At 32.4% G+C, this 18,180-nt stretch overlaps 3 protein-coding genes across 3 annotated transcripts; 1 reads left to right on the top strand and 2 right to left on the bottom strand.

Annotated features, from left to right (window-relative positions):
- Window positions 1-1,045: 1,045 nt before the first annotated feature.
- On the bottom strand, window positions 1,046-3,026 carry LOC108727567 (uncharacterized). Its single transcript, XM_018455723.1, has 4 exons — window positions 2,857-3,026; window positions 2,280-2,767; window positions 1,858-2,199; window positions 1,046-1,780 (listed from the first exon to the last, which is right to left on the bottom strand). Exons 1-4 carry the CDS (start codon window positions 2,921-2,923, stop codon window positions 1,046-1,048), a joined length of 1,632 nt encoding a protein of 543 aa, XP_018311225.1. The 5' UTR covers window positions 2,924-3,026.
- A 1,458-nt stretch (window positions 3,027-4,484) lies between these two features.
- Arl6 (ADP ribosylation factor-like 6) lies at window positions 4,485-5,010 on the top strand. The gene is made up of 2 exons (XM_018455722.1): window positions 4,485-4,635; window positions 4,766-5,010. Exons 1-2 carry the CDS (start codon window positions 4,485-4,487, stop codon window positions 5,008-5,010), a joined length of 396 nt encoding a protein of 131 aa, XP_018311224.1.
- Window positions 5,011-12,171: 7,161 nt separating this feature from the next.
- On the bottom strand, window positions 12,172-13,893 carry Phm (Peptidylglycine-alpha-hydroxylating monooxygenase). The gene is made up of 3 exons (XM_018455746.1): window positions 13,680-13,893; window positions 13,143-13,358; window positions 12,172-13,064 (listed from the first exon to the last, which is right to left on the bottom strand). The coding sequence occupies exons 1-3, from the start codon at window positions 13,794-13,796 to the stop codon at window positions 12,396-12,398; spliced, it is 1,002 nt and encodes a 333-aa protein (XP_018311248.1). The 5' UTR covers window positions 13,797-13,893; the 3' UTR covers window positions 12,172-12,395.
- Between the last annotated feature and the right edge of the window lie 4,287 nt (window positions 13,894-18,180).

Raw genomic sequence — 18,180 nt, 5'->3', positions numbered from 1 at the left:
CCATTTTTGTAGAAGTTATACTTCTTTGAAGTTTACCCATTTTTCGAAGGTGTGAGAGGTGATGCTTTAATTTATGCGCGTAGTGTATATTTCCACCATGTGTTCAGATTCCTACCCGAGTGCCACCCAGGTATTATTCCATTCTTGTTACTTACCGAACGTTAAATAAAGATGACATGACACCCGGAGAGCACTCAGGTGGGAATCCGACCACGCTTATGGATGAAATCCCCCAGACTGGTAACAATGCTCTCAAAAAAATTTCTAGCAATTAAGTATCGTTTAGTTACATTTTTTATTTTAAAAATAAAGGAATTCATAATGTCAAATGTAAATGACCTAATTATTAAAAACACTGTCTTTTGTCTTCAATTAAGAACACATCAGAGACCCCTAAAAACGTAAATATTAGCGTAAATTCCCTATTGATGCAGGCAAAACATCGGAAGGGATTGAATTGTTCTAGCTCTACTCTAATCCGCAATAACGTAAACGGCAGGGGTGGGGGTGATTATTGATGTTCAATAAATGTGAGGAAACTTACAACGCCAAGAAAATGGGGTTATTCGATCGTTTAGCGAACCTTTTAGGTCTTAGGAAAAAAGAAGTAAACGTTTTAGTAGTGGGCCTTAACAACAGTGGTAAGTCAACGGTCATAAATAATTTCAAACGCGAGGATGACCGTTGCATAGACATAGTGCCCACTGTCGGGTTTAATGTCGAAAAATTCGCATGTAAGTTAAATAGCGAAAAGCGACGAAGTGTCAAAAGTGTGAGATTCTGTTGCTTTCAACGCTATCTTCACGCGTCCACTATTGCACCTGCACAATCTTAAAATCACAGCATTGGCCACTTATTTTACAATATGATATAGAATGGAGGATGACGCTACATAAAAAATTGTTAATAAAATGTATAAACATTTATAAAATGCATATTTGAGATGTAAAGAAATTATATCTATTTTTTTTGTAATTGACATACTTCGATATTTTTAATATATTTATGTATCTTAAATATTTATTTATTTTTTAAACATACATTTTTAATTTTTCATACTTCTAGTACGACGTTGAGTCGTATTCAAAACCTTTGATGATCTAAGAGACTTTGTACTACTTCGTAATAATCGATCAACCTTTTCTGGTGTCTTCTTTTCTGGAGTCTTAATTCCTAATTCATTACTATCTTTGGAGTAATCTAATCTAATTGCCGTTTTCTTTGTCGTATCAATACGTGTAATATTATTAATTTCCAGAGTAGGTGACAAGGGTACATTTCTAATTTCATCTTTGCGACATAGTGGTGTACTGGTGATTAGTTTAGAGGTCTTTGACTGTTTGCTGTCTGGTTTATTACTTAGTTTTGATTCAGATGAAGATATTTGATTTGCATTAGAAGTCGTAGCCATTTGAGTTTGGAAATTCAATTTCGTTTGTTTCAATTTAACCTTAGGTTTGTCGAATAGAGTTGTTTCTATTGGATTTTTATTAATTTTCTTTTGTTTTAAGACAGAAGTAGCCTTCTCTGCTTTCTTTTTCTTTATCGAAATTCGCTGTGGACGTTTAGTGCGTGCTTTTTTTGCATTTGGATGATTAGTTTCTTGATTATCTTCTGAACTATCTTCTGATAATTTAGTATTTTCAGTGGTAGTTTTTTGCCTTTTTCTTTCACTCCACTTCTTCTGTAATTGACGTTTTTTCTGCAATTTTCTGAATGATCTCGTTTGTTCTGATTGTAGCTGGACTAAGAAGTCTTCCTCATCAGAGTTGCTAGTATCCTAAAAATAAAATTGTTAAAATATTTCTTAATCATGAACCAAAATCTTTCAAATATTTTTATATCTAAATGCCATACATTCAGCTCTAATGGACTTTCAGTGTCATCTTCTTGCATCCATGTAAATGTAGAGTTATTCTCTGATAGAATCTCGTCAAAAGCTGTTTGCAGGTCTGATATTTTAAATTGCTTAAAGTATGTCTTTAATTTCTGTTTGATGTCATCATTTAATTTGTTTCCGTTTATTGTATTAATCTCAACTTTATGAGGTCTTGTAGTGTCAGAATGATACAGCAAATGTATTATCAAGTTCATATAGCTATCATTTTCACTGTTGTGTACACCATACAATTCCAAACTGATTTGCTTAAATCCCATATCAGATTGCAAAGTACAATGCTTCATACGTGACATACGTTCCTAAAAAAAATATTTGTATTATAGCTCAAAAGTAATTTATTCTACATATATATTATCATTTTAATAAGATGAAAATATACCTTTAGCGACAGGAACTGCTCTTGTCGTACAGTATAACAATCAACATTGTGCTTGCAGCTCTTTATAAAGGCAGATAAATTTTTTAATTTGTCAATTGGCGTTTTGGATAATATATTATTTATGTCGATTGACACTGGCATTACCCATTTCCCCAGTTTGCCTTTTCCATCCTTAACAAGAATCTGTACTGCTTGAGTATTGTCCTTTTGCTTTTCATTTGTTGACGTAAAATTAAATATAGACTCATTTTTCCGAAATTTAACGCAACGAAAACCAGCGAATCTATACAGATCGTTCTTCAGATCAACCTGGACATTCAGTATTTTATTAAAAGTCAAGAAAGTCTCCAAGTTTTGCAACGGTTTCTTGGTTACATGATCCTCTATGTCTTTAAAGCGAGTTTGCAGACTCTGTTCACACTGCTTGATGATGCTTCTCAGCTCTTTTATCTCTTGGTGCAGTTTCGTCTTTTCTGCGACTATCGCATCTAAAAACCAGAAATAGGTTAACTTCCTCGTGGCTTTAGTGGGGTTAGGATCTTCGTTTGTGATGGTTTGTGATGAACAGTTCACGCACCTTTGTTTGCCGGGTCGATATTCATATTGTCGTTATTCGAACCGCTCGTGGAACTTTGCGTTTCCATTTTCGTTTCTAACAATCGTTATGTCACTTGCAACAGAAACAAAATCAAACGAATTCGTGCCAAAATTATTCGTTGCTTTCAATTATTTTCATATCTCGACTGCTCTACTTTCCTCTTCAGATGGCGCATTGGTGTTTCTGCTATTTTTAAGGCGAATTTTACTAAACTCTAATGCAATTGGTGATTAAAGATGATTTTGATCAAACTTCGGTTAATGATTAAAAGATTAATTTTTATCGACGTCTATTTTAAACAAAATATTACAGACATCTATGGATTTATTTATAAAATTCAATTCTTTTTTAAAAAGTTCAATAGTTTTTTATTTATTTGTATAGACATTGTTATGTCAAGCTAATCAATTCCATAAATAATAAGTAGATAAAAAATTGATTAAATCAATCATGTATTCCAGTATTAAAGCTAAAAAATTTATAAAAACTGGAGTTGTCTCTTGGTTTCTGATCCCCATTTTCGCCAATATAGATTACATTTAGGCCCAGTTCCACAACTCACGGTTAACTCTTAATCGAGGTTCAATTTGTTTCTCATCTCTTTCTAATTCTAGAATTGGAAAGAGACAATGAATAAGTTGAATCTCGGTTAAGAGTTAACCGTGAGTTGTGGAACTGGACCTTAATGTCGGTTCAACTTACTCTTCACCTTTTTCTAATTCTTAAAACTAACAAGGGAAATTTCACAACTGTCCGAAACCGATTTGATTCTCCATGAAATATGTTGTTAAACACGAAAATCTAAGAGACACGTATTTTTTTATACGTGCGCTAACTCATATTTAAGGGGTGAAACACCCTTTTGAAAAAAAAAAAACGGTATTTCTATTTCGAGCCGAATACCGTCAGAAGTATAAAAGATGTGAAAAAAAATTTTTTAAACAAAAGTTGTACTGTTTCAAGAGTACTTCAATGTTGTAAAGAAAAAAAATTTTTTAATTTTTTTGTTTAACAATTGTTAACAAAAAAATTTTTTTAATTTAACCCTTAAACATGAGTTAGCGCACGTATAAAAAAATATGTGTCTCTCTCTCTCTTAGATTTTCGTGTTTAACAACATACTTCATGGAGAATCAAATCGGTTCCGGACAATTGTGAAACTTCCCTTGTAAGAAGAAAATGAAGCATCCCAGATATCGCATGTTATATTATATAAGATATCTAAAAGATAGTTTTTAGAGATAAGACGTCTACTAAAAAGATGTCTGATAGAATCAAGATTAAAGTTAAATTGCTATCAGTGGAAACAGACTTAACTGATAAGTAAACAACAAAAAATTTTAATTGTTAAGTTACTCTGCATAAACTCTGCCGGGAAAAGAAAATATAAATATTTTTCTTATTCAAACCACAGACACGAAATAAGGAATTGAACATAAAATTGTACAAATTGTGATATACATACATATATAATATATGTATAATAATAATAATATATAATCCCCATAGTATATATACTTTATATTAGGGCTTTGCTTTTATTTCATTGGTGCGATTAAGTCGAAATTATTGTTTCAGTTAAAAATGTCAATTTCACCGCGTTCGATATGTCGGGTCATGATCGTCATAGATCATTGTGGGAGCATTATTACAAAGATTGCCACGGGATCATCTTCATAATTGACAGCAGCGATAAACTGCGACTGGTTGTTGTAAAGGAAGAACTGGACATGCTTCTGCAGCATCCCGATGTTGCAGGTACGGTTTTCATAGTAGATGATAAAATTCTAATAGCAAGTGCTCGTTTAACACAGAAATAGACGATCAGTTAGAAGATCTAGAATCTAGATTCTTTCGAATGTTCGTATTTCACACGTAATTTCTTAAGTAAGAGACTTGAAAGCAGAAGTAAACTTTTCAGGACGCAAGATACCCATTCTCTTCCTGGCGAACAAGATGGACCTGCCCGATTCTTTGACCACCGTAAAATTAGTCGCTGGACTGGGACTCGAGCGAATACAAAATAAACCCTGGCATATACGGGCGACGAATGCATTAACTGGCGAGGGCCTGCAGCCGGCGATCGAGTGGCTGACGGACCAAATTCGCGATATATACATCAACAAGAGATAAACTACGTCGTTATACGTCGTTATATAGATACGACTGATTCGATATTTCTCGGCAACAGTATTGTCAATTTAGCAATTTTCTCGCTAATTTGGAGATTTTTTATAGCCTACAGAGACTTTTATTACAAGTTTGCGACATGTCGAAACTCTGGTGATTTTTGAAAAATATTTGGAGAATTCTAGAATATTTCAAGCTCGTTCCTGGCCGTGTCCCGATATACACTGCCAGTACTGAAAATTTATAGTGTATGTACTTGACGCAGCTACAGGTTATCTATTGACAGGGCTGACATGTATTTGAAATACTTTTATTTAAAACACATTATTTGCAATACAAGCGTATTTTTTTGTATTTTTTATTTCAGCGAATCATATAAAAGTATTACGTATTTTTGTATTTAAAATCGAAAGGTTGAAAGATTTTTGTATTTTATGTAATTGAAAATAATAAGGTTGATTGTCAATGTTAGTATTTGAAATACAAAATACAAAATACTTTTTTATGCTTCCATGAAACACAAAATACAAAATATTTTTATGTACTCCGAACAAACACAAAACAAAATATATAATATTTGTCTTACTAATACTGTTTTTCAAATGAAAGTATTTCAAACACATGTCAGCCCTGTTTATTGACAATGGCTGCGTTCAGCAGACTCAACAGTTTTGCAACCGTTTTATGATTGTCTGCTGAGATAGGACCATTCTTCTAGATCTAAAAGTATGATCCAATTAGCGCGAAGGAAACTTCCAACAGTTGCAAAACAAACGTTCTGCTGAACGCATAAAGCAGCTTTGCAACTGTTGTAAAATTCTTCAATACGATTGGTTCTTGCTTTTGATTCCTTACAGATCTAAACGTATAAACCAATCATATTGAAGAATTTTACAACAGTTGCAAAGCTGCTTTTTCTGCTGAACGTAGCCAATAAATATCGGGACACAACCTTTTAATGCAAATGCTATTAAAGCTGCGTTCTATTATATTGTATTATTCACTACCAGTACTGAAGATTTATGGTACACGTAACGTGAATTATAAATTTTCGATACTTGTAGTGAATAACGGAAAGTAGCCTTTCATCACAATTTCATTATTATTTGTTAATTTCTCAATAAAATTGAAAAATTGGAGATTTTTAAGTTTTTTGGTGAAAAACTAGAGATTTCTAGAGATTTTTGACGGCTAATTTTGAGATTTCTTCTATCAGCGAATTAGCAACACTGTTCGGCGAAGAGTCTGTCGTGTCCTCAAATCGACCTAATCGATGTCTATAGCGTAACTAATGACGTCAATTACACCAGTGATTTCCAGGCGTTTTCCCGAGATGTGATCCAGCATCATGAAAACCAAATTCTGATATAAAATTATCGTTATGAAAAAGAATTGTTTCGGAACAGCCCTTTTGTCCTGGATCTACTTAATTAGTATAAAGAAACATGCGACCAGAAGCTTCGTAATCTTATTTAGTCAAATCGTAAGGATCTCATGACGAGGTTCATTTGAGAAACATCGATCGTTACAAGTTCAATGCAGTTTCGTCCAAAAAAATGTGTAAAAAAACCGTATATGCATGTACATATATACAATAATATTTATATGTTAAGAGTGGCTTATGTAATTAATGTAATTAATTAAGATATAATGATTAATTAAGATATTGCAATAATTTTTGACATGCTACTTCGACTAGATTAGTTACATAAACAGTTTTACAATTAGTGAGCTTTGCAGAGATACTTTATTATGATATCCAAAATAAATACTCATTAGAGAATTGCACAATTCAGCACATTCATAGTTTATTACTTTAACCCTGTTTATATCTTTTTATATATCACTAAGGAAAACAAACAACTTGCTGTTTTCTTATTATTTTTGAGTTACTAAATTCTGTCATTCGTGTCTTATTCTAAAAATAAAAGAGTTATTTAGTATTCATTATTTTAAATAACACTTCTGATTCATTTCTTATTTAATATTTTAAATAAGAGTTTTCGGTAACTGTTTTATATTTTTTCTTTTAAATAAGTTGTAAGAGTTATTTTACCAAGTCATGATCGGCATTATACATAAGTTTAAAGAATTTTTGAAATACAGAGTAATTTGCAGCAATAGTAGTGTCATAAATTAATTTTTTAGCTGAAAAATTAAATAATGACTAACAAAATATTTAATACTTTTAGCCAAAGCTGTATTTAGCGCAAATTGTTTCGCAATATTAAGAAAATTTGCATATATCTTTATATAAAGAATATATAGAATATATTATCAACCTTTATTTAAATATGAATCATTAAAAAGAATAACGAAAATTGAGACATAATGTTGAAATATCAGAAATATCACCCACGCGAATAATTACTAATTATGTTTAAAACTAATTATGTTTTAATTGAATAAACCGTGAATATTTTTTCATACGCGACAGTTGGATATCCGAACAGTGAATAGCGAAGGGAAGCGCCAGGCGAACAGCGAGGAGTGGGGCGTCGCGCGGCACGGTGGTTGACTACGTCATCATTTCGGCATTCGCTTGGCGACCTTGGAGGGAGATGGTTGCGTTATGAATCGCTCCGGGTGTCGCATTAATTTTTTATCTTTTAAATACGACCGAGCCCCGTATACATATTCATATATTAATAATTTCGATTTTTTATATTATGTGAAATAAATTATAATCCAATTAGTATTTCGTCGCGAAATTAATGAAAAATTTCTGATATCTCTTGTTTTAGCGGCGCGAGTCGTTTAATGTGATATCATAATTATATTGTGATACATATATGACATTTATTTTATAATTTCAAATATTTCGTATCAATTGCAATGTGCTGACAAAAGGCAAGAAGTAAAAAGAGGTTTTTACTAGCGTGATTTTTTTACATAACTGCTCACGTGAAATTTTTTTGACATCCCAACATATCTCAATTTTTATTGCTCTATTTGGTGATTTACAATTAAATAAAAATTAATAATATGTCATATATTCTTTAAATGAAGATAAATGCAGAATTTATTTTAAATTATGAAACAATTTCGACTAAATAGAATAATACGAGGGGCACTATTTATATTTTGAGCCTAATAATAAAAAAACAGTGATTTGTCATTGAAAATGACTTTATTGTTTTTCAAAATATTCTCCTTTATGATCTATACACTTTTGCATGCGTTCGAATCACTTCTTTGCACCAATCGACACGAGCATCTTTTTGAGATTTTGTCAGATTATGTGGGATCCAACGAGAACAAATCTTTTTCACGGCTAATTGATCATGCAATATTTTATATATGCTGGTGGAACTAATGCCTAAGGTCTCAATCTCACAGTATGACAAAAGCTCTGCTTTTTTGCACGTGACGATACAAAGCGGAGTTTTTATTAGATATTACTCGTCGCTGATCTCTCATCGTATCCTGTGTGCAATAGGCATTAAGGTCGGTATTCATAGTCTGTTCTTATTTTAAGACCATCTTAAATAAATAATGTTCCAAGATGCTAATATGGCTTTCTGATTGGTTCATAGCATCTTAAGACTGTCTTAAGACGATCTTAAATATAAGATCTGACTGTGAATACAGGCAGAGGAAAATCTGAATATTAATTTGATAGATTTTAGCTATTTCAGCGATTTCTATCAGGAGCACCGCAAAAAAATGGATATTGTTGTGTAGTTTACATTCACTTCTTCAGAGGGTAATAGTGCGCGGCGGCATTTTGCGGTTACAGGAAAAAGGCCCTCCTCTCACGTCCTCTCACAGATTTCTCTCTGCTACTATGTTCTGACATATATAATACTTAAAATTTACATTTATTTACATTATGTAATGTAATCTATAAGATTCCTCTATCAGCAATGTAATTGAATCCAATGCATTTCAGTAAAATTATTTAATATGTCACTGCGCATGCTCTGACGCTTGATACTTGACGCTCGCATGTAAAGGCATCTTAGGTCTGTTCTTTATTCCTGCACCGTGTGCACCAGTTCAGAACAGTGCAGGAATAAAGAACATACCTCTTGACACCAGTCGCCATGACCCATGACAGTTCGGCGGCTCATTCAGTTCTTCGGAGAAGGTAGTTACTCCGTGATTAATCGCGAATTTATCGGTCGGAAACATGTTATGAGTGCGAATTTATGTCGGGAGTGTCGATTAAAGTGACGAGTGTATGACTGCCGCGAGTTCGTCATATATAATCGAGATCGTGCCATGATATAAACATCAAAACGAATGCGAGAAGGGCTGCGTTCGGAAACATTATTCGAGTGCCCCCGTATATTGTTTTATCCTTATTATATTCACTCATTGTTAAACAAAGATAAGTTGATACACGGAGTCACCTGGATGATATTTCCGAATGCAGTCCGAGTGAGTGCCGGTCTCTGCTTTGGGCGCGCAATATCGAGTCGTGCGTTCTTTTCGGACTCGTCGGGACACGATCGACGTTAAAGACGTGAAGTGTCGAAGAAACAGATCGTTGTACGTATACGCTTAACGGAAATAATCTGCTACGGAAATCTGCTACGTCGCAGAACGAGGGTGATTCTTTTCGACATTGCAACATTGACGTGAGTCGCGTTCCTTCGATGATAAAGCGCGCGAATCAAGTTTTGAAGTTGTTCGTGGTGAAGCATCCGTATCCGGTGTTCATCCTTTCCTGAGTACCTATCATGGAACAAAGTCGGAATGGATTCCGATCGAAATTATTCCGTTTTCTCCAGAAAACACAATAGAAATCTAAGGAATAATTGAATAATTTCGATCGGAATCCATTCCGACTTTGTTCCATAATAGGTACCCTGGGCTGCGTTTGGAAACATCACCCGAGTGTCCCCGCTTATCGTTTTATCCTTGTTATTCACCCAATGTTAAACAAGGATAAAACGATACACTCTGGCGATGTGTCCGAACGCAGCCCTGAATGGGATCATTGATGCGGGCTTTTTTGAGGAGGAACTTGCGAAGAGATGAAGTAAACTACAATACCCTAGCTGGTAAGTTATTAATTTGATTATTCAGATTCACTTTTTAAATTAATATGTACAATAATTATAATACATCTGTACGATTGCGGTTACTGGCAAAAAATTTCTTGAAGTATTCGAAAATTTATTTTAAGAAATATATTTACACTTCACGTAAAAAATATTTGTTAAACATTTTTTGAAATAATTATTGTAAATAAAAAGATTAGATAGTATATGTAATTAACATATGAAGTGAATAGAATGTCGAAGTTTGAAATTCAAAATTAATTGGAATATGTTATTAATTTTTTCAGGTGCAGCTAGAGAGCGTACTTAGGTAGGGTACAACGCTGGTGAGTGAATTTACAAATTAAATTTCACTATATTTACACATTTTATATTATATATATGCAAAACTGTGATGTCTCATCAATTTTATTCGCTTTGGATACAGTGAACGTGATGCTACACAAATGAGAAGCAGTCTTTCAAAATGTGTTTTGTCCAAACTTTCCTTTTTTAGAGATGACGTAGTGTTCAGTGTTGAATGACTTACAGTATAAGCTACTGTGAGATGTTCAGAAAGTATTTTTTCATCATTAATTTGTCTGCTGAAAAACATAGACATTTCAAAGTGCATTATGTTTTTTAACTATAAACAAACAAAATGCATTTGTTTAACATTTTTAACAATTGTTAAGCAATTTTGTTTAATAGTTCACATCCTACTGATTAACATATTGTTATTTTCTGTAAAGTGCGTAGTTTTCTTATGTGCGTGGTTTTTTTCTTTCTCGTTTTCTGAAAATTACAAATTTTGGATAAAACGCATTTTGAAAGTCTGTTCCTAAAATGTTTTAAAGCATTTTTTGATTGGTCAGTCAAATGCTTCAAAGCAATTGTAATGAGATTTTTGACTGCTCTCATTTGTCACCCAATTATTACAGTAACTTAAAAAAATTCAATTAATTAAATTAGTGATTCATTTAATTATTAGCAACATCATTTTGTTAACAAAGATAAAATTATCAATTTTATTATTTAATATACGGAAAAAAGATCAGACAACTTTTGCTTAGGCGTAAGTCATTTATTGATGTACATGTCTCACAACTAGATTTTTTCCAGAGACAGTTGCCACATTTATACATTATCGAAAATAAATATTATCTGTAAATGATATCGCGAAAAAAGTGCGCTAAATACAATTATATCTATATCTTTTTATTTAACATACACAGTCTGAAGGCGTAGAGATTCCTGAGCATTGTATATGTACAGTCCAGAGAAGTTATTGAAAGAATAAGGATTTTGAAAATAGTATCCTCGTCACATACATATACATATATACATATATACTATGATTAACAAATCATAAACAATTGTGTTTTTTTATCAGTCGTAGAATTATTTGAATGTGTCATATGAGTGGTTCCCAAATTTTAAAATATTGCTATATCTCGATGAATTGGTTAAAATAAACAAGAATGTACATAGCATATGCCATAACAATGCCTCCAATAATTTCTTCAAAATATTTTCAAACATGTGTATAATAATAAATAGTAATTGAAACTAGGTCTAAGGTTAACGTTATCTTTTTATATCACATCTGCATGGCGCTTTAATATACATATATGCACACAATAACTTTAATCAGGTAAAACATGATGAAATTTGAAATTAAGTTATATAAATTTAAAACTTTTTTACAGTTATATAGAATATTGCAAAGTCCAATGCAATAATTGATTAGCCAACAAGCAAGTTTATAATGAACAATTTTTAGGCTTTCTTTCATCACGAATTACATATATTATTACATGTAGTCAATCAGCAATTTGTAGAATAAATTATTGCAATATAATAATTTGAACGATCATATGTCACATTTATAAAATTGACAACAAGAGATATTCTAAGATATAAATTGATATTGAGTTCTTAAAAAATTTACGTAAAATAAGTACAATATGTACCCTGATTACAATATTCACAAAATATTTATAATCACTTAAAAAGATATAAAATTAATTTGGAATTAATTTGGATTAGAAATTAATTTAGAATAATTTGTGCGTATGCTGGATAACTGGTAGACAATCGTTTTGCTGAGATAACAGCTCCAAGTTATTTTAAAATTTAATAAATAATAACGATAGAATAAACTGAATAGGTAAAAGATACATTAAAAATAATAATTAATAAACAAATAAGTTATTATAAAAGATCTGCCATAAATTATATTAGGACGATTTGGTCCCCAAATATGGGCCCTATCTCATTAACGAATTAGATTCAAATGCATTCAAATACGTAATCTGCAGAAAAACGTTTAGATTTTGTCTAATTCTCTATGATGATACAGAATCGATCTATTTGTGCCAAATGACACTCTTTAACATATTATAAAGTAGATGCCTCTTTGTCAGGAATATTATTTAAATCTTGTTTCCAATAATATAAAGGAGGCCCTGCAGTGAAGCAATATTTCCGTTCAAGCGGAGTGCCTTCCTTGACATAATACATAATATACATATTACACATTTCATCTTCGTTCGTTCCACCTATAAACGTAGTTCTATCTCGCGTACTTTGCATTGTACAACGAGCAGCTAATTTATCACCATACGTAATTGGAACTCTGTTGGTAATGGGATAAAACATCTGAGGAGTCAGTGGATCTCTCTTTCCAAGTTCGATCCACTCGTCATTCGGCTTTACTACGTAGCCGGAAACGACTTTTCCAAGCGAATGCGTATGCGTTCTATATGCGAATGGATAGATAGTTTTCTTCTCTGTTATAGGACAAGATGATTCCATATGTACCGTTGACCTAGGTGGTATGACTCCACTTGTTCCTAACAAAATAACTCCAGCTAGTTTGTCCATGATTTGCGTTGTATAATGCAGAAATACACCCGAGTCATCTGTCCTGCCATCTTTAAAGCGGTCAATATATGCATAATGCACTTGTAACACAATATATTGTATGGGAGAATCGCCGCCTACTTTAAAGCCCACTCCCTTTGGTAGATCTAATTTAGGAGCATCTCTTGCCCATGCGTAAATGATCTATATAAACAGATGAATTTTTTCTTCAATAGTATCTAAAATATATTCATAAAATATATTTGGTGATCTTAATATTACCTGAGTTCCTTCTTTACAAGCGGGTGCGGTATCTGCCAAATGTCCAGCATTCGCCATTTCTCCACAATTCCAAATTGGTTTTGAGCTACCTGGTGTGGTGCAACCATAGATAAGCATATGGTGAGCTGTTTCCATTGTTGCATTTGGTTCAAAACCAACAATATAATAATTTTTTCCATAGTCTATCCTAACTGGAGTGCATAAATATAATTCAGGCTGTAAACAAAATGTCAGATACAATTTTTATTCTTAAAAAAATTACGTTTAAAAATTAAAAGATTATTATATTATAAATTAGCACTGTGAATGGTCTTATTAAATACATCTTCTTAGAAATTAAATTAAAGTTAAATGTAATGTATTTGCAAAAATCGACTGTTACTTATTTGACGTTTATACGCTTTATTTTTGTGTCGCAAAAGCCATGTGGTATCACATAATTACATATATATTATGTCATATACGCAGTCGTATATATGTATGTATGTATGTGTTATTCGTATGTTATAACAAAAAAAACTAACAGATTATACTTACTGTGTTCGGTTTCACATTTGGCATTAGCAACGAGTACCTTTTGACATCATAACAATACGTGAATTTAAAAAAAATCACAAACGCAAAGAAGCACGTAAACACACGTTTCTGTAACATTTTCGAGCGTTAGTGTTTTCCGCACATCGGCCTTTATCAATGCTATGACAAGGTGTGTACCACCTGTCAAACGCTACAGGTCGGTCCGGTCGGTCGATACGACACCTAACTCAACCTAAGCCCAGCCGAATGACGCAAATAGCAAATGGATATTTTTAGAATTGCAACATTCCATGGCAGTGGTGACATCTTACGGGAACGCGTACATACACTTTCATATCCGTAATTCCGATTGTCTTAAGAGGATCCTAAAGCCGTCTGTATTACCGATTAAATCGTAAGTTTTGTATAACAAATACCTTTTCTCTCTTTCACAGATTCGAAAATCCTTTTCCTTAAAAATTTATTTAAAAAATGGTATTTTCAAATAGGCATAATTTAAATAAATTTAAAAATATAAAGTTTTGTGAAAACTGTCTCAAATATACAGATAAAAATTTCATAAAAATTCCGTGATCTTTAAGAGTAAAAAAAAAGAATTCCCTGAAAATTCCAGGTTTTTTAGGTTTTCCAAGTAGTAAGCATCTTGATTCTTAAATAATTATCGAATTTAATTAATAAGAGTATTATCGAATTAAGTCACCTGTTGGTATCGTATATTAAGGGGATCCTAAAGCTGTCTGTATTACCGACTAAATCGTAATTTTTGTATAACAAATACTTTTTTCTCTTTCACAGATTCGAAAATCCTTTTCGAGGATTAAAGTATACACATTAATACATGTTTGTGAGGTGAAATTTATGCCGAGAACAAAAAATTTCGAAATTGAAATCTTGAGAAAAATTTTGTATCGTTCTCGGCACAAACTCCACCTCACAAACACGTATTAATATGTCTACTTTAATCCTGGAAAAGGATTTTCGAATCTGTGAAAGAGAAAAAAGTATTTGTTATACAAAAATTACGATTTAGTCGATAATACAGACGGCTGAAATGAATAAAGAAATTTGTATTTTTTTATTTTTTCTCTAGTTTTGAACACAAAATACACCAGCGACAAATACATTAGCGTGTACATTTTAATCGTGAAAAAGAAATTTTTATTTTGTGAAACCATTACGAAGAAGTTTGACAGGAACAAAAACATCAAAAACGCTAGTTTTATTGGTAATACAGGCTCCAGCATCCCCTTAATATACGATACCAACAGGTGACTTAATTCGATAATACTCTTATTAATTAAATTCGATAATTATTTAAGAATCAAGATGCTTACTACTTGGAAAACCTAAAAAACCTGGAATTTTCAGGGAATTCTTCTTTTTACTCTTAAAGATTAGGGATTTTTATGAAATTTTTATGTGTATATTTGAGACAGTTTTCACAAAACTTTATTTTTTAATTTATTTAAATTATGCCTATTTGAAAATACCATTTTTTAAATAAATTTTTCTTGATAATGCCAAATGTGAACAATCGATTACCAATACGTATGACATATACCGCCTATACGTCTGCGTATATTGTATATTCATGTATATTATCGTATCGTATGTCTCGCGAGTTTTTTATTTAAAAAATAGCAATGACAGCAGAAAACAACGTACAGCAGAAATTCACTTATGTTAATATATTGTAATCAGTTTTTTCTATACAATCCTATAGATTTCGCGGCTCAATTGTAGAAAAAAAAATATAGTGTCTCGTGGAGTCTTCTACGAATTTACAATATACATATAACGTTGACATTATTTACATTCTAATTCATTTTAATATAATTATTTATCATTTAGTTTCATTATATATAAAAAAAATTCTCTAATCTCTCTCTTACTTGTAGTTTGAATAAACCTAGAAAATCCGGGAAGTGTCTCAGGGAATTTTTTTGCAACCAACACACTCTATTTTAATCTACAGAATTGCCTAAAACGAAATTTCTAACTAATTAATATAATTTCACGCGTTTGCAAAGTGCACCGATCGCGCATCGGACATTTCCTGCGAGGCACGTCGACCTACCGATGCACTCTCGTAATTGAATGCAGCAGTTGTATCTACAACGAACTGCATACCACGAATGATATTGTATCACGTGTATAGTCCGACGTTAATAAAGTTCTCTTGGCCGCTACATATACAATTGACTGTTTTTTGTTTGCATATGCATATGTGCCGGCAAATTGTATTGCGGGGTTATTCTGTTCATTACGTGTACACATACTATGTATTGACTGCATACCTCGTTCTGTTTCTAGATGTTCTGTACTCGGTATTCTGTTTTTTACCTCGCTAGAGAATTTCAAAATTAATTTTATATTTGTCGATCTATCTTACGTGACAATATAACACTTTTTATTGCTTAAAATAATTTATTTAGACGTAACTATTTTTTATTTCATCACAAAGGAACGTACGTATATCGTAGCAAAAAGAATAAAACACGAATGAAAGACTGAAGATTAAGCAGGCAATAATGACAATTTTAATAGGTCTGTGAAAACGAGTCGTGAATTCCGCGATTTAAACTAAGTACAGACGTTTGTTATATGCAATTCGCGGTTTCATTAAACATAAAGGGTCCATCAAGAGAAAGATAGTCTCGTCAAGATTTTTAATACCGCAATAAAGCACGTCTTGCGCGGCTTTATGTCAGATTTATCGTGCGCGCTTTCTATAACAATCTTGCTCGTCTCTCGCTCGTATTTTCTCAGAGCCTCCTACCGTCGATCGATCGACGAAAAGCCGACAAATTAATACAGTTTTACGATGAGCTCAATATATTAACCGCGCTAGGCTGTTGTTATATCTTAACGTTCATGCACGGACCGTGACAGTAAATTAGCTGACCCTCGATTAACCGTTATACACGGATCTTATTTGCCGATTACGAAATTACATTCGTGGAACTTGATGAGAGGATCGATCACGAAGTTGAGCTATTTATAAGCGATAGATGATATGTTTAAACGACGAGAGGAATTAATTAACTTAAGTGGAGCTGCGGGAATTGACTAATCGATTATCTTACAATGTGTGCTCCCGTTTTGTGTGCTTACGTTGTGCAGAATTGTTAGCAATATATACCTTCCACGTGCAATATGTTACGGAATAAACTTTGCAGCTATTATTTAGATTTTGTATTTTTATATTGTATGTTTATTGTCGAGTTTATTTTATTCATCGTGAAAAATAAACGTCAATAATTCTTATATTACAATCACGATTGATAAAAGTCCTCTCTTCATGAGTTAAAAAAAAAATATAATGAAAAACCTTTTTTGTATTATTTTATACTATAATTTTGAATAGTTTTTGTCATAAAAATTGACTATAGTTCTTAGTTATGAATATACAAGGTGTTGATCATTGAAAGTTAAAAACGACAAGATTATGAAAAGATTATACACTAAAATCGTTAATATTGATTTCAAAAATTAATTATAAAAATGTTATAAATATTATATAAATAATTTTCTGAATAATTACGTATTTGAATCTTAATGAATTGGATATTTTTGGAAATAAATTCTGATATTAATTTTTAATAACGCGGTGAAAATTAATTGAAATGTGATGTTCTCTCATTCCTTCGATAAGTTACAAATTTCGTCAACATTTTGAATTTTACGGATGTCATTTTTATGTCGTTTCTATTGTCGTCGAATCGACAGTCGTTAAAAGTATGCCGACAACCGGCGTACGTTTTTGGAAAATAAATGATCGGTGAAAGTGCAGCAGGCGAGTTGAAGAATCTAACAGAGGTGTGGTCGACAATTTAAGAGCCATTGATGAGAATCGAAAGAGTTAATAAAGTCTTCTCTTTCTCTCTTTTGTTCTTCACGCTTGTAACATCTGTCTTACACATATATGATAATTTGTAGCTGTGTCAGAGCTGAAAATCGTCCGCGTGGCAATCGTTAAATTATGTTGCGACGTTGTAACAGAGTTTCTAAATCTACAGCTAACTATTGATTTGCAGTTGAATTTTTATTTCTATGCTTGTATAGAGAGAAGTTGCATTCGAAATTAGATCAGAGGATGATTGTTACGTTAAATAATAGCATTGTTATCTTTATCATTAAATAATAGACGATTCGATAACATGTTTTATGTTACATATAATTTGCATATTAATTTTTGCCAATTATTCCGCATTTATCGCTTTAATTTATTTAGATCGGATTGTTCCGTAAATGCTCTGCACTAATGGATTTCACGCAACGATGATCAGCTGACGATTAATGCGGAAATCGCTTTCGTTTCTTCCGATATGACCTACTTTACGTACGAAGGAATGTCTAGTGGGGAAGTGTTTTAGATTTTCGTTGAACGAGTAGCGCGACGTATCGCCCACCTGTAAAATCGAAAACCGGTTTTGTTCATTACGTCGCACGTCGCACTCTTGCACGCGTCTCCTTCAGTAGAAGTTCGTGCCAATAGGCG

Source organism: Mycetomoellerius zeteki, unplaced genomic scaffold (assembly GCF_001594055.1).
Source record: "Mycetomoellerius zeteki isolate Tzet28-1 unplaced genomic scaffold, Tzet1.0 scaffold51, whole genome shotgun sequence".
NCBI lineage: Eukaryota > Metazoa > Arthropoda > Insecta > Hymenoptera > Formicidae > Mycetomoellerius > Mycetomoellerius zeteki.
Note: the sequence above shows the minus strand (reverse complement) of the source record. Positions and strands in the feature narration are given on the sequence as shown.

What these genes read in the sequence shown, in the direction of transcription:
- Arl6 (XM_018455722.1), top strand. Translation starts at nt 4,485, where the DNA reads ATGTCGGGTCATGATCGTCATAGATCATTGTGGGAGCATTATTACAAA. An exon ending in GCAGCATCCCGATGTTGCAG is followed by an intron (nt 4,636 to 4,765) that starts GTACGGTTTTCA and finishes TAATTTCTTAAG; the next exon opens with TAAGAGACTTGAAAGCAGAA.
- Phm (XM_018455746.1), bottom strand. Translation starts at nt 13,796, where the DNA reads ATGTTACAGAAACGTGTGTTTACGTGCTTCTTTGCGTTTGTGATTTTT. An exon ending in CAAATGTGAAACCGAACACA is followed by an intron (nt 13,359 to 13,679) that starts GTAAGTATAATC and finishes TTTTGTTTACAG; the next exon opens with CCTGAATTATATTTATGCAC. An exon ending in CTTGTAAAGAAGGAACTCAG is followed by an intron (nt 13,065 to 13,142) that starts GTAATATTAAGA and finishes CTGTTTATATAG; the next exon opens with ATCATTTACGCATGGGCAAG.
- LOC108727567 (XM_018455723.1), bottom strand. Translation starts at nt 2,923, where the DNA reads ATGGAAACGCAAAGTTCCACGAGCGGTTCGAATAACGACAATATGAAT. An exon ending in TATCGACCCGGCAAACAAAG is followed by an intron (nt 2,768 to 2,856) that starts GTGCGTGAACTG and finishes TCTGGTTTTTAG; the next exon opens with ATGCGATAGTCGCAGAAAAG. An exon ending in AAAGTCCATTAGAGCTGAAT is followed by an intron (nt 1,781 to 1,857) that starts GTATGGCATTTA and finishes TTTTATTTTTAG; the next exon opens with GATACTAGCAACTCTGATGA.